General features: G+C 41.9%; 1 protein-coding gene across 1 annotated transcript in view; it reads right to left on the reverse strand.

Annotated features, from left to right (window-relative positions):
- LOC111874613 overlaps positions 1-22,564 on the reverse strand; it is a 155,898-nt gene that overhangs the window by 70,300 nt on the left and 63,034 nt on the right. The window contains exon 2 of the mRNA XM_023870249.2: positions 13,784-16,051. Within this exon, the coding sequence (XP_023726017.1) occupies positions 13,784-14,864 (1,081 nt within the window). The 5' untranslated portion in view covers positions 14,865-16,051. The remainder of the gene's footprint in view (positions 1-13,783; positions 16,052-22,564) is intronic.

The following is a 22,564-nucleotide window of genomic DNA, read 5'->3' on the forward strand; positions in this document are numbered from 1 at the left end:
CCTCCTATCCAGTTGATACCAGGGGCCCTTTCCCCTGGGCTAAAGTGGACGCGACGTGAATTTGACCTCTCCCATCTAGTGCAAAAGTTAACTATAGTGAAGCTATACCTCCACTGGCCCCATGAGTCTTTATGGTATGGCCCTTAATTGCTTAATTAAGCAAGGAGGAAACTTTACCTTAACACGTATTACTATTTTTTTTCTAACACGTTGATGAACTATGTTACATGTAAGATTTGAGGCTTTCACGACGGTGACTATGAAGAAAGCAGTCTTCTGGGATTTGACACCGTGTATATGTGGTGTTAACCGACGTTTCGGAGGAACGTATCGCCTCCATTTTCAGGTTAGAAGAAAAAATATAAGAAATCTGCAAGCGAAGAGACCGTGAGAACCGGTAAAACCGGTTCTCATGGAGGCGATACGTTCCTCCGAAACGTCGGTTAACACCACATATACACGGTGTCAAATCCCAGAAGACTGCTTTCTTCATCTATGTTACATATTTTGATGAATCGAATAATTACAAAATGGCGGCAGAGACAGCATCATCTCCGAGAAGAAAAGAGATCCATCTTGTTTTATGATAAAATTACTTCTGTTATAAATTGAACTCAGTATAAAAAACGGCACAGTGAATCGTTTCTCCTTTCATTCCAGTCACTTTCATCTGTTGCTGCAACAGAAACACAAAAACGATGCGTTTTATATAACAACCACACAGGATGTCCCATATGACACGCATCAAAGGAATTACATGAGTATCAGCTTTCTCCTGTTCCTCGACGTAGTAATGTTTTCCTGTGTCTGTAAAGTAACTGTCGTGCTTGTTAATATAATAAAACTGTTTCCTCAGTGGCACTGCACTGGATTCCCGATTTAATGACCCCTGTTCCTCCCTGCGCGTGACATACCAACTTCAAACTCGATAAGAAGAATGTAGCACTGTTTCCACATCAGCATATAAAATAGCCGGCACCATGTGACAGTGAAACAGTGCTAGCAAATAAACAATACAACTGACAACACACCTGGTCAACAAGTGAATGTCGCCAATGCAGTTTCGAGGCGGACAGCTCTGAGCGCTGAAACGCGGGATAATTCGAATCGTGCTCTGAGTGCAGTACATGGAAAATATTTAATAATAATAAAATCCGCGACTTTAATCCGCAAGCGAACTATACCGACCGAGCAACCGCAGCTTGTCGGTGAAGTTAGTACCAACTTTAGCAGATAGAGGGTTTCGCGTGGTCAGCGCAACGAATCCCATATGTTTAGATGTATTTAAAACTGTAGAGGCATAGGGTGAAAAGTTATATGTTCTCTGTTAAGGGAAAATTAAATAATATTACCGCATTACGAACAATAAATGTATGGTTTTACTTCGAGGCGATTTCTGCATCGCGTTGATGTACGTGTGTACCGATAGATGAGGCGAGAGAAGAAACCCCTAGTTGTACCGTGCGAAACTTATGCGAGACAGAATGTAGCATGATTTGATGTACGGTAATCATGATGCAATGATATTGCACGGAGCAGTGGGCGTGCTGGATCCATACCCAGCATCGTACAGTCATCCAAAACCACAAATAGAACCCTGCTGTAAGTCCACGCCGAGTTTCTTCCAACACGTAATGATTCAAATTAAGTATCCATATGTTTCTTCAACGAAAATTTTCAGCGGAATTTGATCAAATTTGGCACGGAGATATACGCTGAAACTCAACGGATGAATTTCATTTTGTCCTGTAGTTGGACCAGTACAATTTCTAAATAATATTATGAATTAAAAAGGGTGTGGTTCTTAAAATAAATATCTGGTAAATTTAATATTTTGTCAAAAAAATACTGAAAATTACAAATATTGGTTTGGAGGAAAGTGGATACCAGCAAAATTTGTACATTCATGTGGAACGGACGGAAACAGACACTATATCACAATCTTAACTCTGTTACTGACCGGAGGGACGACGAGACTTAACACGATCAAGACGACGATGGACAGACCAAGGCCATCTTGAAATTCGTAGATACAGTCTTAACGACCGAACAGGCTAATCAAGCGATATCGCTCGAGACTTGTATTCCGGAGCTTCTGGGTTCGAATTTCGACCTTGGTAACGGATTTTCTAGCTGTGATTCCTTATTAGCTTTCATGAGCCCTCCAGGCGAAAGTCGGGATAGTGTTATTATTAGGTCACGACCGCTTCCTTCCAAATCCTTTCAAATTTATCATCCATCAATTATCCCAGCGTCTTAAAATAACCCGGAAAGAAAGGAGATGAAAAGAGATTTTAACAACCTAGCCCTTTCAATGGCCGCGCCATAGCTCAAGCGGTTAGTCGCTGGCTTCCCGCCGCGGCGGCCCAAGTTCGAGCCCGTGTCTGATCAAGTGGGGTTTGTGGTGAACAAAGTGGGGCTGGGGTACCTTTTCTCCGAGTACTTCGATTTCCCCTGCCAATCTTCAATCCACCAAATTCTGCATCATCATAATCACCCGGGACAAGTACAATAGGCCAATAAGTGGCCGCCGTGGTGAGTGGACCCAGCTGGACTCCACCCCACACTAAGCGAATTAAAAAAAAATAATTTTTTAGCCCTTCCAAAATTCAAGATGGTGATAATACTATTTTATTTTTATTTGTTTGTTTATTTGCGTATTTATTTATTAAATTATAGCTTCAAACATACAGCAAGAACAGTAAAAATAGCAGCATCTGACGTAATTTGTATTTCGGAATGAAATTAATGCACAGTGTTCAATTGGATCAGAGCGTACCAGCTCATGACATTTCCAGAACGTCATTCATCTTGTAGATGGTTCAGTCTCTTTTATAAACGCTACGACTATAATTCATTAGAGTAAGAGTGGCACATGCCACATTCTTATCCACATATCTGTGTTGGTATAGCTGTTACAGTTCTCATGTTCATCTCCATGTATCACTCATGAGTTCTAAGGAGACTTCAGATAAGGGAAACGCGCACGGCAAAGGAAATTATTGTCTTTCCGTCCAGTCATGCAACAGAAACGTGTGACTGCCTCGCAGCGCCTCCAGTTAGATCCTTGACCCTTGCCTTTTTAGCGTCTTTAGCTCTCACGTCATTGGCCATTTTCTGCAATGACACTGGAAACGTGCAACCTCTCGAGAGGAATTCTAATAATTAAGCGTGATTTAAACATGATATAACACAGCGTTCACTCTCTGCTATATAATATTAAGATGATCAAAAGGTTAGGATGAGATAGGCAAGGCACGTGGCACGAACTGGATATATGAGAAATGCATACAGAATTTTGATGTGAATATCTGAAAGGAGGGAATTCTTGTAACGGACGATAATATTGTTAAGTGTAGGGTGGTACGCGTGACGAAAATAACGGGTTCTATTTCGAATGATGTGATTTATTAGCACTTCGGTTACAAGTTCTCTTAATCACACTTAAATACAGCGCTATCGCTGATTTGGACAATTTCCAGTACTCCGTTGCAGATGCACTAGGATTGTACGTCTTCACTAGTAGTCTCCTGGCAACGGATCTCAACACAGAGACTAGCACTTCAAATCAATATGAAATCTTGGAACCTCAGAATTAAAAATTCTTCTGGGGGTACTCATCTGGCTTAAGACTGACTCTTAACTGTCCCTGAGCTATTTCTGTTACTCTCCCAGTCAAAGTAAAAGTCAAAAATTTACTTTACGACTGGCGAATTACCGCCAATCAGTTCGTCTTGGGGTCAGGCCTCTTGATGCCCGCGACCAGAGATTTTTCTTCCAACTGAACTCTTGCGGTAATAGTCCTTATGTAACATCCTCTCTGACGAGAAGATGGGTACTTCCCCAGGTCAAAGTCAAAGTCACATTGAGACTGACGGTCAGTCAGTCAGTAAGTCTTGGTGTCTAGTCCCATCTGGGGCTCATGACCAGATATTTATTACTGTTTGACAGTTACGGTCTTGTTTTTGTGGGGCGCCCTCTCTGACGTAAGGACGGGTCTGTCTTCTGTATATGCTGCTGGCCCTTGCCAGCCCTTTTCCCGGGTTCGAGTCTCTTGGGACTCGCGCCTATATTTTACTGCATAAGTGTTCATGGGAGGGTCATATTAAGACTGATCTTATAGGTGTGGGCTGTGGTGGGTGCTCAAGGGATTTACCTGCCTCAGGATAGTATCTTTACTTAGTACCAGTTTTATGCATGTAATGAAACAATTTTCAACAGATATGTGTGCATCCCATAGAAGAATTTGTTTCTCAATTGATCATAATGCCCATTTTCTTGAGAATACAAGGTGTAATACTACCATGACATGAATGGATTAAAATAATGGGATAACAGTAGTAGCCCAACCAACCGATTTACTGAAGACCAATTGGAAAAATTGGCGAAGAAATCCAAACAAATTGATCACAAAGAATATATGAATAATTAAAAATATAAAGTTATCCCTGTCACAGGCCGTGGAGCCCCATAGGTTTGTGAGACGTCGAGGCTTGAGGCTTCTACATGTTCTAGAAAATCGGATGACAGATGGCGGTGAGGTTGTCAGCCTTACTCGACGACCATACTTTACCCCAGGAAGATTCCCGGTATTCATTTCTGTTAGAGGCTGAGTAGATCCGAGTGCCATAGTGCGGCTGGAAGGATTAGGTCAATTGAAAAAAAAAATCCAATGACGTCATTGGGAATGAAACTCGCGACCTTGCGGCATGTAGCATAGTGCCTCAACCAACTACATTATATGTGATTAATTATATGGAAGGAATTTTAATTAAAGATGGAAAACGACGAAACGCAAAAATAGATAATGACATTTATCTTTATTTATTTATTTACTAAGCGTTCTGATTCTCCTACTTAAAATCCAGTCGTAATATTTAATATTGAAGAAATATAAATACAGGTTTCAAAAATGTATTTTAAGTCAGAATCTTATATGAAAACGACAACTGACAACAAGGGAACTATTGTTGGCAGATCCATCTACCGTGAGAATTACTGTACTACTCCCTGCAACCAAAGTGTTAAATTAATCTGAAGCAATATCTTTAAGATTTTATTGTACACAGATTATATTTGTGGTTTATTTAACGTTGTTGCTGATAATTCAGACTACATAACGTGGAGTGCTAGAATGTCTATGACCGAATTGGAGACGAAGTGGGAGTTGTTGTCACATTTTGCTGGAGGAACTGAGGAAAACTACAGAACATCTCAGGATAACCCATCTTTTGAGGTTATTCTTGAACTCGGGGAGATGAAAATGCAAATCCGAGGTGCAACCCACTCGACTGCGACTTTAGACTACCAATTTATAAATAAAATATAATTTAAAGGAAGAAAAAATTGTAGTATTTTTTGTTGAAGTTTTCTTGGCACTCAACTTAATTCTTCTAATTCATACAGCTTCGATGACGCTGCAAAATTTCGCTATAAAGTTAAGCGTTTCCGTAATCCTCTTCAGTTTCATAACATTTATATTCTTATGGAAATGCAGTGTGTTAATATGTGTTTGATATGTAAACTTAACACAGGTTCATTTAACTCAAATGGAGAGAGAAAAATTATCTAGCCTTTAAAAGAGCGAACTTCCTTTGAATGGTATTTAAAATTTCGGTTCCTATCCGCTACAAAATATACCGCATCGTTGTTATAATTATCGGTGTTTTAACGATCTTTAAGAAATTCTAAGACGTTTATTCAGATAAATAAATAAAATTTAAAAGATATTTTCTGGGTGACTACCGAATTATTGAACGTTAAACAAGATGGTACCGATCACAGCCGCCATGAGTTCTAAAGCATGAAATATCTTCTCCCTGTCAAACATGAGATCAGAGGTTCGAAACCCACTCGAGGTATGAATTTCTGTCTGCCTTTAATCTGTGTTTGTGTTAACCTGTGGAGGAAGTGGCCTTACAACGGGCTGATCACTCATGCATGGAGTCCCACCGACTGTCTATAAGATTCAAATTTCAGAGTTAATTCATTCTGAATGGGCACAGACCACAGAGCCTAATCCGTCAAAGAAGAAGAAGAAGAAGAGGAAGAAAGATGGTACATAGAGTTGGTACTGTCGTATTCAGTGTTAGAGATAGGAGATTCAAATTGTACCACGAACATAACTGATAATGCAGTTCGAAGCAATAAATACCGGCAGAATTTCTTTAAACGTTTTAATCTCTTCTGTTATTTTGAAATAAAAATCGTTAAACGTTTGTGATATGAAAAATTAACAGTTTTTTATATATTTCATATGTTCAAATCATAGAGTATTACAAATCATTATGAAGGATATATTGATGGTCTTCATCTATAACACGTCAAAAGGTATGATTCCGTCAAGTGTAAGTATTTTAATCAGACTCCGTGGTTGTAATCCGCAAGCGAACTATACTGACAGAGAGACCTCCGCTTGTCGGTGAAGTTAGTGTCAACTTCAGCGGATAGAGGGTGTCGCGTGTTCTGCGCAACGAATCCCCACGGCCGTTAATTTCGGTTTTCTATACCGGAGCCGCTATTTCCTTGAAATAGGTCCTCAATTATCCTCACGAGGCTGAATGAACCCCGTTCCAGACCGATTACTTCTCGGAAAATCTGGTAGCGCTGGGAATCGTACCCGGCACCTCTGGATCTGTAGCCAGGAACTCGGACCACTAGACCACAGAGGCGGTCAAGTATTTTAATAAACAAATAAAATCCTTTGTTCCTCATACGTATCGTCCACTAGTTGCCATCTTCAAGAGGTAAACAAGGATTACTAAGGAAATGTTTTACACAACTAATTATTGCATCATTGAAGGGACTAGTGGCATGTGTTGATATTAAAACTAAGGAGTTAAAACAAATAAAAATAAATTAAATTAACTATGTTGAGTTGTTCAGAGAAGGGTGTATTGATGGCATTCATAATGGTTTCTGCACTTGACAGAAGAGGGTTTTATTGATACTTGTGCTTGTAGGCCGTACGTTCGCGTGTATAATGGTAATGAGCACTTTCCCGTACGTGCTGTATTACAAAGTTATATGTCCTTAGAAATCAATACGTTTATCGTGAAATCATGTGTCAGTTTTATATTAGATATTTCTGTAACCAATGGGTTAATTATTTTAAAAATTAATGGTATAAAGACAATAATTTACTTTGATCATTTTCAAGCGGTATTAGAAATCACTGTGGGTCGTAGAACAGCCGAAAAAAATTATTTTACTTAAAATTTAGTATTTTAATTTCTTCTCCTTTTGACACTTCCGCTTAATATTAAATGCATGAGATATTAAACGAATAAAGTGCATTATTCGATCCGTAAATTGAATTGAACCAAATCGAAATTATTTTTGCCAATAGCTAGAGTTTAGAAATTATCATCATCCAGAAATTTTGACTACTCATGACTGAATTTCTGAATTAATTTACATCCTTGTTGCTTCAAGTACAAGGATCGTAGTAAGTGTGAAGTGTGCTTACTTTCTTATCGCTGTGGTTACGTATGTTTCTTTTGAGACAGTTGGCAATACCAAGATAGACCCATTTTATTTCGAAATTCACTATTTAATAAATAACTTACACATACACGTCAATAGCTTTTACGTCGTACTTAACTATTTCTTGCTTAAATCACAATTAAATATTCACTGTTGCGTCATTTTCCTTATGGCCTAAGGAATGTGTTTTTTCTTTTGCATATCTCGAACATGATACAACATGCAAGTCATTTTGTTATACAAGAATGTAAGATAAATGATGAAAGCGGTATTTGTCTTGTTACCTAGCAAGTATTTTGTCCTCGAACTGCAGGTCTTCATGACGTCACAGAAATATATTTCGTTGCACACAGCACGAGATATTCCTCCTGTTCTTCATACTTAACTACTCTACGCAAAATGATATTCATCTAATTATAAAAACATATTCAAACGTGTCCTTCTTTTATATTTCTAATTGTTCATTTATATTGTCACGTAATTGGGGTGTGCGTGACTTATAGATGGGTTTAGGAATGGATGATCGGATTTATTGCAAGTATACACTGAACTCGTGACCGCCTCTGTGGTATAGTGGTCACAGTTCCTGGTTACAGATCCAGAGATCCGGGTTCGATTCCCGGTGCTACCAGATTTTCTGAGAAGTAGTGGGTCTGGAACGGGGTTCACCCAGTCTCGTGAGGATAATCGAGGAGCTATTTCAAGGAAATAGCGGCTCCGGTCTAGAAAACCGAGATTAATCGCCGTGGGGGTTCGTTGCGCTGACCACGCGACACTCTCTATCCGCTAAATTTGGCACTAATTTCGCCGACAAGCGGCAGTCATTCGGTCGGTATAGTTGGCTTGCGGACTAAAACCACGGAGTTTTTTATACACTCAGCACCTAACTATAATTGTTTATAATGTTATTTCTATTTACACACTTTACAGTTCAAAGTTATACACACACTAGTGTAATCAGTCTTCATTAGTCGTATTCTGGCAACGGTTTTATAACAGTCGCACTCCCGCTGCAGCACACATAAAGTCTTCTTTGCACCGCCAAATTCCTTTCCTGCCATTTCTCAATCATCTTCGACTGCCCACTCCAGAGACTTCCTCAATTCAAATTCTAGCTTTCTGAGATACTCGTTATATAGCCTCGGGGCGGCGTCTGCAGAAAACACCGCTTCCTCTACTGTTGCTTGTTGATTCACTGCTACAGAGATGTGTTTACCGCACCATTGGGTAGTAACGAGCGCGGAGCTGACCGCAGAAATCACCGCTTTTCTGTTGTTGAGCACTTTTCCTTCCACGGGAATTTGTTTACCGAGCCGTTGCCTAGCAATGAACTATTCCGGCTTTCAAGCGTCATGTCACAAAATTATTGCAATTTATAAGGATTAGTCCGAAAACATAGAATCTCGGAAGAAGATATGATAGAGATTAAAGTAAGAATACAAAAGGACAACACTAAACAAATAAGAAATAAACAAATAACAAGCTAAACTGATATTTCAGGTTAATTCTGGTATGAAGATTGCTCCCATCTGTAGCATAGGCGGAACTAACTGGGAAGTGAGCTAGTGACTCTCAGACACGGAAGTTTCCGGAGAATGTTCCTGAACTTTGCTTCTACTGGCTATTGACAGCGGCAAAACAGGACCAGACCTTCCTCATGCTGTTACATGTTAGAATCCCGTTGAGCTGTATGTATAGATCTGACTTGGGACTTGCTGCGCCGTCTAAGTGCAACGTCGTTTCCTGTCCCTTTATTGGACACTATTTCACTACATGCTTCGGCCTAACTGGCCATCTTAATTTGTACAGGTTGTTGTAGTTAAGGATTCTGCTGCTCACTATAATTCGGTTATTTTTGCTCCTATTGTAGTTGCGTCTGGTTATTTTGGTTATGTGGGATCCGAGTGGTTGCTTTTCTATAATGTGTGATGCACTATATTAAATATATATGTACACTAACTGTATGTATATACACGTATATTTATTTTCAATGGCTCATCCAGCCCATTCATGACCCTTGCCTCTTATTCATTTGCGTAATCATTTTTCACAGACGGTAGGACTCCTTGGGCGAGTGATCAGCCCGTCGCAAGGCCTCTACCTAAACACAGAATAAACGCATATACACACCAACCACCCATGCCCTGAGTGGGATTCGAATCCACGATCCCGGCTTCCAAGCGAGCGAAGACAGTACATTCTTAGACCGCTCGGCTACCCTGACCGGCAGTGTATAAGAACAATATATAAGAATTCAGTCCGTACCTCACAGGAAACAGATCCGAACCCACGATCCTGGATTCCGAGCGAGCGAAGACAGTGCATGCCTTAGACCGCTCGGCTACCGTGACCGGCAGTGTATAAGAATAATATATAAAAATTCAGTTCGTACCTCGCAGGAAACAGATCCGAACCCACGATCCCGGCTTCCGAGCGAGCGAAGACAGTGCATGCCTTAGACCGCTCTGCTACCGTGACTGCCAGTGTATAAGAATAATATATAAGAATTCAGTTCGTACCTCACAGGAAACAGATCCGAACCCACGATCCCGGCTTCCGAGCGAGCGAAGACAGTGCATGCCTTAGACCGCTCGGCTACCGTGACCGGCAGTGTATAAGAATAATATATAAGAATTCAGTTCGTACCTCACAGGAAACAGATCCGAACCCACGATCCCGGCTTCCGAGCGAGCGAAGACAGTGCATGCCTTAGACCGCTCGGCTACCGTGACCGGCAGTGTATATATACAATAATATTATATAAGTTATCTTTCCTTGAGTTTGCGTTATATGTAGAAAGTAACGACATTCATCTGTGTGTTTAAACTTTTCAGAGCTAAACCAGCACATCTTCTGTACATTTACTCATTTCCCTTACTCTTCTCTCCAAAAGCTCAGATTAATTCACAATGACAGATATCTGTTTTAATGTTATTATTTGATACAGCTCAGTTGGTACAGCGATAGGCTGTGAGCTAGAAGACCTGGGTTTGTTTCTCAGCAGGGCAAGACAATTTTCCTTTTCCCACATTGTCCATCCGAGCCTGGAGCCCTTCCAACGTTTTATCCAATGGGTAGCGGTGGCTTTCAAACGGTAAAGTAGCCGGGGCATGAAGCTGGCCATCTAGTGCCGGGATAACAAATGATGGCACTATACCTCCATTTCCTCAAACGTTTTCATACAGCGGTGCTTAATTGAATAAGCACAGGGGCATCTCTACGCTTATCATTACTTAATATTATTCTCCTTTTTAATTTGTCTCTCTTGCTGTCCTTATCAATGTGGCTTCCTCGTCAAATTTGCAATGCCTTTATTGTTTATACCACCCCACTTTATTGTTTAATGAAAGCAAGTTCATTGCTCGTAGTTAACCGAAAATTACTGAGAAAGGAATATTCATTCAAAAATTCATCTTCCTTCCTCGTCTCTTCTTGTATCAAGATGAAGCCTGTACTGACTACATGAACATTTTCTGAAGAATTTCCCTGTGCCTCTTGGTTTATGGGGAAGTGAGTCCGCGCCGGGTTCCCACTGCGGAGGCCCGGGTCAGGTCACGTGTGATTTGTGGTGGACAAAGTGGCTCTGGGGCAGGTTTGCTCCGAGTACTTCGGTTTCCCCTGTCAATTCTCATTCCACCGACTGCTCCACATTCATCATCCATCAACTGGGGCTGCTACAATAAGACAATTAATGGCCGACGTACCTAGTTGACTCAGTCTCTTCCCACCCCAAGTGAAAGTTTTAGGAATATGCCATTCTGTTGAAGTACCTTAACCACTTTTGTTTGTAGTAATATGTTCCTCCATTTACTGAACAAACATTTATCTCCTTGGATATACGTTGGCTTTTAATTCTGACTAATGTGGTACATACGAGTGTTTCGACACGTAATACAAACACCATTTTAGGTGCGTAAGCTCTATTCACGTGCAAGAGCTGAGGTTTTCGCGGCGGTGACTATGAATAATGCCATCTTCTGGAATGTGGAGCAGTGCAGAGCTTTCTGAACCGACGTTTCGGAAGAACGTATCGCCTCCATCTTCAGAGTAGAAAAATCCGCGAGCAAGGAACCAGCGTGAGCAGGCGGCTGCATGCAATACGTTCCTCCAAAACGTCGGTTCACACAAGATCTACACGGCGCCACATCTCAGAAGACGGCATTCTTCTATTAACATCTTTGTTTAACCAGAGTTTCACCTTCGCTGCTGTCAATTTAAAAACTTAAACTTTGTTTCTTTCAGTAATTGTCCTTTTGAATTTATCCTTTGTTACTTCACGGTGCTGTCAGTATCTAAACAATATAGCGTCGAATGGTAGGATATTGGTACAGAAAATAAAGGTAAAGCTCTCCCTGTAACAGGCAGTGGTGGCCCATAATGTAGGGAGTCATCGAGGCTCCCATATTTAATCCTAGTTTACAACAAAGATTTCACAGCGTACAAAAACAAAAAGCAGTAATTAGATATAGAGATTCCATCCACAAAACAGAATTTTTAAAAAAATATGAAAAGAGGTACTTTCCCGGTATCTGCCGTGGGAGATAGGAACACCATGAAATACGTCAGTCAGAATTACTGGTGTCTTAGGAGATGGTCTGACCGAGTGCCCCCCGAAAACGAATGTAGAGCAATACCGCTACAACAACCCAAATGGTGATTTGATGTATTGACTATAATCTCACATGTCCCTTGTTACCGATGCGTTTTTCACACACACATCCGAGCCAACTTCTTGAGCTTCACAGATGACATAGAGTAATTAGATAGCTACTAATTATCTAACAACTGAACTATCAATGAAGCAAGGCCGTGGCAAGGCTCAAGCGGTTAGCCCCCTTCTTGCCACCGCTATTTCACTGGAGAAACTGACGCAAAAAAAAAAAAAAAAAGCGAAAAATATCAGTCATTATAGACAGTCTCGGGGCTGAAATTTGAACTAAATTCGAGGCAGATATTCTTCCTACTCAACTGTGGCCTGAAGTTCATACTACTTTCTTTAAGTACTGTAACTCTGTAGATGTTTTGACGATGGTGCATAACACTGAGACTTACTGGGTTTTTGGACTCTGTCCATCGTCCGATATTCTAATAGCGCAGAGAAAAAACATTTCGCAAAAATTGATCAGTTTCCGCCCTCAGGTGAGGGAGAAGACACCTGCTTTGTTGGGTTTCTTAGAAAGAACTAACCTCAATCACTGGGCCCAGCAGAGTAGGCGTTCCAGACTCACTTGAGGAAGAAAACAGATACATTTTCCGAAACGTCGTCTTCTCTAGATTATTAGATTACCTGGCGATGGACAAAGTCGAAACCCCCAGTTATTCTGAGTATTGTAAATGTGGTTTGAAATGCTGTTAGGCTAAGAGTTCACTTTTCTTGCTGTGCAGAAAATTTTAGATTATGTAAAAACTCGACTTTTTCTTTTTACAAAATCGTCAGTACGACCTGAGACATATATATTTCCCAATGAAATATTGTACTGAGAATTTGTATGAGGTGAAATATAGTAACAGAACAAAAAGTTGAGTGCTACTTTTAGAGGAATCTAATTTTTATTTTTGAGATTCTCGTTTGGAACTGTCTTTACGTGAGTAATCAGAAATGTGTAACAGTTTCGGTGGCTAACCTTCATTGTGTAACAGAGAGAACTATTGTGTTACACAGCACAACGCCACTTAAATATTGAGTGACCTTGCTCTATATTGACAGAAACTGGCAAATCAAGTACGGCTGCACTGAGGTGCCTTGATTGCCTCGAGATCGGAAACATAAAAAATTAGGCAATAATGGAGCAAACACTAGATGATTATCTCGTCCTGATTTCCTTCCTCTAAATGCGGCGTTGTGAGTTTCTATTCGTTTTACTTCTTAACATAATTAACTACGTACACTTTCTCACTATAAAGGTTCGGCCACACAGAGCGCTACGCTATGTTCGCTACGTACGCTATGTACACTCCGCGACGCATCTAACATAGGGAACATAGCGTACGTAGCGTACGGAAGTCTGTGTGGCCAGTCACATGGGCAATAAAGGGATATATTTTTCTGTTCGTATAGCGAATCGAACCCGGACATCTGGATCTGTAGCCAGAAACTCTGACCACTAGACCACAGAGGCAGTCCTATATCGTTAGATAACACGATATATTTAACCATTACGTTATTACTTCGTGTGCAATAGAGAGAGAAACAAGAAATGAAAATACATCCTGTTTCATAACGATTCGGTTCCACAAGGCTGTACAAGCAACGTTTTGAAATTTGTCAATCCGGAATTACAGCATGATTTGCACTTACCTGAGGAAGACTGATTGTCCATATATAGCGGGTCAGATTCCCTGTCTTGTCCGTCTGGACTCGGCGCGTGATCAGAACCAATCCCACTGGAACCACCACTGGAACCATTAACCCTTCCAGCTTGTCCGGGAACAGTGGTTGTAGTGCCGGCCTTGTCATTCACCTGACTTCCATTCTCAGCAAGATTACGCGTGTTCTTCACGTTCACTCCGACAATATTAGTATTAAGACATCTGCGTAGTTCAATGGCTGTTAGATTTCCTTTCTGACGATGAACCGTGTCATAATCTCTAGGGGGCAGCAATATCGGGGCATGGTGCCGCACCTTTCCGTCACCTCCAGTACCGAGCTTCTCCCTCAGTTCCGCCGCTAACGAATCATAGAGGCTAGCAATCCTCTCTTGATGACCTCCAACTCCACTCAGACGCTCCGAAGAGGAACCTCCTGAAGATTCAGATTCCCTTGTGCTTGTGCTTCGTCCATCTGAACCTCCTCCTCCTCCTCCTCCTCCACTGTGGACTCGTCTTGCCGAAGAGGACGTGGGGACAGGACGTGAGGATTGTGTGGGAGGTGGGAGGAGAAGTCCTTTGGCTCTAAGTCGCGTCTCAATCTCACCAAGTTTCTTCTGGTTCTCAGGACGTTCAATCAGGGTTTGTAATTGTCCTCTAAGGATTTCTGCGGTTTCTACAGAGTCACAACGGTAAGCATGGACATGCACAGGACATTTCGTGACAGGATTATAAAGTAAAAGGATGCAGGATACTATATCCTCATCTTGCAAGACGCAGGTAACTGCGTGATGTGGAATGAAATGTTTTATAACTTCTGGTTTATTGCTCTTACCGGAAGGCTTTGCTCCAGCTGCAGTAGCTACTGGCGGAATGTTCTGGATGATTTTGAGTCCCTTGTGACTGACCTGGAGGGTGACCTTGAACGGTTCGACATCACGCTCTCTGTGCACCAAACTCTTCACTACAGGGTGCATGTACTCGGCACCACGCAGACCTTTCGATTCTTGGGCTCCCAGAAACCAAACATAATACGATGACTTCTTTATATCTTTCCTCATTCTTAATGCCATTACTTTACCGCCAACCAAAATGAGAATAAATTCGGATTATTATTTTAATCTTATAAACATTTTAGTCTTTAAAGTATTTATTAAATTAAGATGTTCATTTATGTAAGTTCCGAAGTATTCGTCGTTAAATCTTTAAGAATGTTCTCTTTATTTTCTTCATTCACTGAATTTTCGTTTAGACTTAATTTTGTTCTCAAAATATCAACCACCCTTGTTCTTCAGAATAATTCCTGTTGCATATTTCACTTCATTTGACTTTTGAATACACCAGCTATTATTTTGCAATGCCATAACGTGTCATTCCCTTACACAATTTCGAGAAATTCCTCTTGTTTCACTTTAATATTATCTGGGAAGTATCAGTAGTAGTCAGTTCGTCAACACTTGCATTGCAGACCTAACCTTACTCACTGTTTAACATGTAGTTCAATATACTGCCTATGTCACTTCATCATCCACTTTAACTTTTCGCAAACACTTATAATTCCATACTTCTGTCGTTAAATATATTTTGAATGTTGGTAACAGTCCTTGTTTTGTGCTGCATATCCACTGGCAGTGTTGGAATGTATTTAGAATGGACACACTGAGAGAGGGGCTGTCCTCCCTAAGGCTCTATCGTGGATGAAATAAAACAAGTGGTAATACTTGCTAACACCACGTGACTTGTTGGCCTCGATTTTGAGTGGACATTGCTGCTTTACTGAAGGATCATATCTTATGTTGCAGACAGGTACGATCTCACTAACTGCTTCTGCCTTCTGCTACATCAGGTGTTGGCCTCAATTATGTTGAGACCCCCTTTGCCATGAACAAGGGTAAAATGTATTGAAACTGACCACGACCTTATCTACATAGGAACTTGAGGCAGTAGTTGATAATGTCCATTAAAATATATGTTACAGCCTAACAGATACTAGGATCTTCTGTAAACGGTAGTTGATATCTTCGTAAATGCAGGAGAAACGTTTCACTTCGTGTGCAGGTCTAGGTTTAGTGACAGGAGGCTGTAGTCTGTACACTTGTACAGTTTGTGGAGCTTGTCAAACTTTTCGACGGTGAAATGATTGTCTCTGGTCCCGTTTTGTCTATAAGAGACAACGGTTCCTTCCTCGTGTAATTCCGTTGTTACTCTGCGTGCGTCTGATGGCTGCGGAAGATGGCGACGTCCCCAGGCAGTTCGCTTGCTGAAACAAACAAGTGTAACGGTCATGTTAATTACTGCATGAGATCCATCCTTACTTTACCTCCCACTACATCCCTCGAGCTCTCTCTGACGACATAAGCACCTCACAATTCTGCTTTAAAAAAAATGAATAAGCCAAATTATAATATTAGAAAAGAAAAGATAGTTTATAAGTGAAACATTAGTTGTATTTTGGTTGCATCATGTTAACTCAGCGAAATTTCCTGTTGAAAAGAATATAAGATCATAACAACTAACTTCATAGAGGAGAATCCTTCTTACGGAGTTGATAGTCGCTCATTTAGTCAAGAACCTCTCCACCTTCCATGCAATTCAAAGACTAAATTTCGTGTTCACAACAAGCCGCCATAGAGACAATAAGCCAAGCTTCCTGTCTCTAGGGCTCTACAGCCCTTCATTCGACTTGGCCTTTTTTTTTCAGTTTCTTAATCTTCTATACACAGACGGTAGGACTCCTTGACCGCTACCTATTCACAGAACAACACAAACACATGATAAACGCTCAGAGACATCCATTCATCGAATGGGACTCGAACCCATGACTCCAGTGTTCGAGTGGGAGAAGACGGTTCATGCCTTAGATCGCGTGGCCTTTGGCACCGGCAAATGAGTCCAGCTAGCAACCTGCTGAACCGATCACAGTGACCGAGTGGTCTATTTTTTTTATAGTGGGGTGAGACTAAGTCCCTTGTACTGCGGCCACTTCTGGTCCATTGTACCAGCCCCAGAGGATAGGTGAGGGTGATTGTGGAGCAATTGGTGGAATGAAGATTGGCAGGGGAAACCGAAGTACTAGTAGGAAACCTGCCCCAGCGCCACTTTGTCCACCACAAATCCCATTTGACCAGACCCGGGTCGAACCCGGGCCGCCGCGGTGGGAAGCCAGCGACTAACCGCGTGAGCTATGGCTCGGCCTAACCGAGCGGCCTAAGGTATGACCTCTCTTTGCCCGCTCAAACATTGGGGTCATGAGTTCGAGTCCCACTCAAGGCATGGATGTTTGCATTTATTTTGTTTATGTTGTCTTGTGTAGGTAGCGTCCTTGTAACGGGTTAATCCCTCCCCTATGGAGTCCTGCCGACTGTCTATATGATTAAGAGACTATGAAGCAAATGTCAAGGTTCATCACGGACTGTAGCGTCCACNGCCTTTCATGTTAAGCCCTATGGCCTGTTTCCCATCACAATTAATCTGGAAATAAGGACCTTATGGACAACTGGTAGGACTGCTTGGACGGGGGATCAGCCCGTCGCAAGGCCGCTAGCTACACGGAACAACACAAACACGAAAGAAAATCAGACAAACATCCATGCCTCGAGTAGGATTCGAACCCACGAGCGAGAGAAATCAATTCAAGCTTTGGACCGTGTGTCCACAGTTATCGCCCGACTCAGAAGTAGCTCTACGGTATCCTCCCCACTCCACTCTCCTCTCCCTCATCACCCGACCGTGTGGCCGCGTCTTCTACAGACTGATTCTAAATTATTGTCGGGATATCCGTGATATTTAAACGGAGAAACTGATAATAATTTAGAATCACAAGTTGTGCCACCAGATAAGAATGCGCGTTATCGAATCTGATAAGGAGGGTGACTGCGAATGATGGATCGGGAAGGGGGATGTAGAAGGATCTATTATGATATGCTAGCTCAATATTTTTTCTGAAATGACTGAACAGAACAACAGACAAATTAGAAAGTGCAGGTATGTCGTAAGTATTGTGAAGCATTTGCACGCTTGTCTTTGATTAGCTCATTATCTCGTAAACTTCTGGACAAAGGACGAATCACGGTGAACAGTGAATTGGAGGGAACGTGAAAGCTGTTGGTCTGTCTGTCTGAGGTTCTCTCCAGAACTTCATTTGCAAAGACCGAGGAGAACCGCCCGAAAACTTCAGAACAGTAGATAACCCGACCGGTATTCGAACCGGACATCAGAATTCAAGTCAGAAGCGTTACGACTTGAGCCAGCTGTTCCATCTTCAACGTAACCCTGTTCTCCTAATAAACTTATCCAATATCTCCCTCATCAGGATAATTGAGGAGCTACTTGAATGGAAAAGTAGCGGCTCCGGTCTAGAAAACAGAAATTGACGGCCGTGAGGATTCATTGCGCTGACCACGCGACACCCTCTATCCGGTAAAGTTGGCACCACCGACAAGCGGAGGTCTCTCGGTCGGTATTGTTCGCTTGCGGACTAAAACCATGGAGTTAGTTATATAACTTGTTCGCCGATCACAATGGTTGCGCGGTCTAAGACATGAACCGTCTTCGTCAGCTCGAACACTTTGATCGTGGGTTCGAATTCTACTAGAAGCATGGATTTCTGTGTTTATGCTGTTCTGTGTGTAGGTAGAGGCCTTGCGAAGGGCTGATTCTTCGTCGAAGGGGTCCTACCGACTGTGTATAGGATTGAGATACTGAAAAAGCGGACAAGGCCCAACAAAAGGGCTGTAGAGCCATGATGATGATAATAATAATAATCTGTTCAGGACAGTTGCACACAAAATCACACCGGCACAGGCAGTGGAGACAGAGGACCGCCCTAATAATTTCTCTATTACTGTAACTTCCAGAAGCAGGAAACTATCTCCGTTGACCGTTACAAATACAAACGTGGGTGGCCAGCCAGCTTTAGCTGAACACAGCATGCCTGCCCCCGTCACGATCCTGCTAACAGCTCCGCCCTCTAACGCAGGTCGCTGCGAAACCGTTTGGAAACAGTTGCACTGGAGCCGGGGTAGCTCAGCTGGCTACGGGACGAAAGGGTTTGATTCCCAACAGGGTCAAGAGACAACTCTCTTCTTCTCGGCGTCCAGACCGGCTCTGGGGCCCACCCAGCCTCTTATCCTGTGTACACCAGGAGCGATTTCCCCGGGGGTAAACTGGCCGGGGCCTTTGGCCGACCACTCACCTCCATCTAGTGCTGAAGTAAAAATTTGTGGAACTATACTTCCACTCCCGCATACATCTTCATGACATAATGTTTACTTACGCACAGAGATAACTTTGTCTTTTACCAGACGCTTTTTCCCCTGAGGTAAAGTGGCAGGGAAGCGAAGCTGACCACGCACCTCCATCCAGTGCCCAGATCAAGAAAGACGGAGCTATACTACTACATGGTTTGATGCACAGGCACAACTTTATCTTCACGTATGCTGGACACAGCACACCTCGACCCTGCTCGATCCTGTCAGTTCTCTGCTGTCTAAAACATGAAACGAAGGTTTGCCTTATGCAGATACTTGGAGAGTGAAAAGGGCTGCCCATTTCACACAATTAGAAGAACAGTTCAGAAACTAAACACTTTATCGTCACGATGCACTGTACACAAACACAGATTCTTTGCTAAGAACTTGATGGGAGATGCTGCTGAGATAACTGCGATTATGCAGTGTTGCTTTGGTTGTCAAGAAGCAGTAAGCAAAGAAGAGATGATTCATTATGCATGTTTGTTCCTGGCAGCTGTCATTACCTTTTCTGACGTTAACAACCCGAATGCAACACACTGTTCGTGTGTGTGTGTTCTTCTAATGGAAGAGTCGCCCTGAACAGGAACATTTTGACAAGAAGCGTTATTGTAAGTTCTGCCTCACCTTACGTGTTGATGGAGTTATCACCTCCATAAGTTAGCGTCGAATAAGATGTTCTGTACGCTATACAATAAACTCCCGTCGCTGGAACGTTAATTCCACGTCCTCTCTATCATCGTCTGCAAGGTTTGAGCTTGGTAGTTTCCGTCCTCAAACTTCAGCCACCCAGTCTGAGGAATATCACTAACACCCATTTTAACAAGTTACTAGCAGGTTTGAAATGGATCTTAGAGAGATAGAATTAGATAGTATGAATTGGATTGATGTGGCTCAGGATAGGGACTTATGGAGGGCACTTCTGAACACGGTAATGAACTTTCGGCTTCCATAAAATGCTGGGAAATTCTTGAGTAGCTGCAGATTTGGCCGCTCCCCAAGAATTTTCAGCTCCATGAGTACTAGCAGGTTGCAAAACCCGTGGAGAACCAGGAGTTTTATTCAGGTTTGCCTCCCCTTAGGTTTCCTACAATGGCTAACGAGTCGTGTGTATACCCGCCCTGCGAAGCGGTCCTTCCTAGGTGCTACCCACCGGGTCGTCAGATCTGGGGCTGGCATAAGGCAGGGTAGCCACTTCCTGTAGCTGGGCTGTCTCTCATGAGATTTCCAACTTGCTACCTGGAGTGGGGATCCATCTGTTCAGAAATAGTATCATTTATTTATTCAGGTGGTACTTTGTGTTAGTGTGCTCAACCTTGTGTCAATCAAATACGCATAAAGAATTTAACATAAGATGTGTTTTAATATCATCCTATCATCTCTACTCCAATATCAGTCTTTCATCAAACGAAAAGATGGAGATTATGAATATTAATTTGCATTGTCAATAAAAGCAATTGTTAGCATTCGCAGTTCATTCATTTTTTATTTTATTTTTAATACGTAAATAGTAAATAGCCGGTTACGGTAGCCGAGCGGTCTAAGGCATGAACTGTCTTCGCTCGCTCGGAAGCCTGGATCGTGGGTTCCAAACCCACTTAGGGCATGTATGTTTGTGTGCGTTTTTCTGTGTTTGTGTACAGGTAGGGGCCTTGCGACGAGCTGATCACCCGCCCAAGGAGTCCTACCGAATGTCTAAGATCTAGTAAAACTGAAGTGAAACGGAGAGTTTCATGGAAGTAGGCCTAGGCCCAAATGACGGCCGTAGTGCCAATGAAAAAAAAAGTAAATAAAGATAATGTTGTCCATTTGTTTAACTAATTAAACACCACGCCATATTGATGTATGGGGGAGTGAAGTTATAGTCCCACTGTTCTTGACCTCGGCACTAGATGCAAGTGAGCGGTCAGCTTCTTGTATGAAACGATTTATCCCCAGGGAAAGAAGCCTCGCAACACATTGCGTAGGCGAGTGGGTGGATCGAGGTTCGGTCTAGACGCTGTAGAGTAAAAAAATCTCTTGTTTCTGTCGGGAATCAAACCCCGAACGTCCAAACACGGTACATCATTAAATTTGATACGTTTATCTTACAATCTCTTCAGCTGAAACGGTATCATTAATATACCGAAGAACAGATTGAAATTAAACATGTCAAGGAAAGAGGAAGGTGACAGTGTCTGCAGTCCTGGAGCATATCGACGTGTAGGCCTACTGAAGTTCTTGTTTAATTACGGTTTTCTTCTTGCAATGTTCACTGGAGTAGCAATTAGCACTCGAAGCTATGGGTTGCTGACTGCGTTAAACCGTTGTATCACATTACACCGATTTCGTCACACTACGGCGACAGAAACTATTCATTAGCAAAACAGAGATGTTCTGAACCCCGTTATGAATGGCATCCACCGCGCACTGCAAGAGGTCGCTGGCTGCTAGCGGTGTTCCCAACTTCTCGCCTGCGATGTGGCCAGTCGGAAAGTCATCTACTTTTCCACTCTGCTTTTCATTCTTTCAACAAAGACTGGATTCATTTTTAATGGTTTAAATTTTGTACCATTTTATCAAAACAGTCTCGAAATCTGAGTGGTTTAGCTTTGGATTATTAGGTTATTTAGAGTCATATGGAGTCTTAACATTAACCTAAATAAGACAGAATTCCTAGGTGTACGGAAAGAATTTGGAAATTTAGGCATAGAAGGAAAATTAATTATAAATTGTAGCTACTTAAAGTAGTAAGGGTCAATAATACCGTATTTACGCATGTATAGGCCGCGTGCGTGTATAGTCCGCAGCACAATTTTCAGACAGAAATTATAGAAAAAATAATTTTCTTGGAATATTATTTCAGGAGTAGAACACCCTGTATTACTAATTATGAATATAATTTTTTTTAAATGAAGTGTGATTTCGAATATTTCGAATATAAGCCGCACCCCAGTTTTTCTCTTGAATTTTTGGCAAAAAATGTGCGGCCTATACATGCGTAAATACGGTAACTAATGTTGGAATATGTGACACTGATATTCAAAACAGAATATTTATGGTAAATATTGCAAAATAAGAATTATATGGAATAACGGTATGGTATAATCAAGAAAATTAAGAAAATATATTTCATAAAGTAGTTGATTTTTTAAAAAAGAGCTCAGTTGATATAGCGGCTGGCTACGGGCTGGACGACCAAGGGATCTGAGTTCGAGTCTCGGTATGGGCAAGAATTTTCTCTTCTCCACTTCGTCCAGACCGGAATTGTGGCTCATCCAACCTCCTATCCAATGGGTTCCAGGGGCTCCTTCCCCTGGGATAAAGTGGCCGGGGCATAAAGCTGACCACTCACCTCCAACTAGTGTCGACGTAAAAAAACGTGGATCTATACATCCACACATCCACTCCCCCATACGCCTTCATCGCGTAGTGCTTAATTAGTTAAGCACAAGGAAAATTTTCCTCTTTTTAAATTCGTATTCAACTCTTCACTGTCAGATGATGACACTGAAGTTGGCGAGAAGTCAGAACTATGTATTGAA

The sequence above is a fragment of the Cryptotermes secundus genome, unplaced genomic scaffold (genome assembly GCF_002891405.2).
Source record: "Cryptotermes secundus unplaced genomic scaffold, Csec_1.0 scaffold1747, whole genome shotgun sequence".
NCBI lineage: Eukaryota > Metazoa > Arthropoda > Insecta > Blattodea > Kalotermitidae > Cryptotermes > Cryptotermes secundus.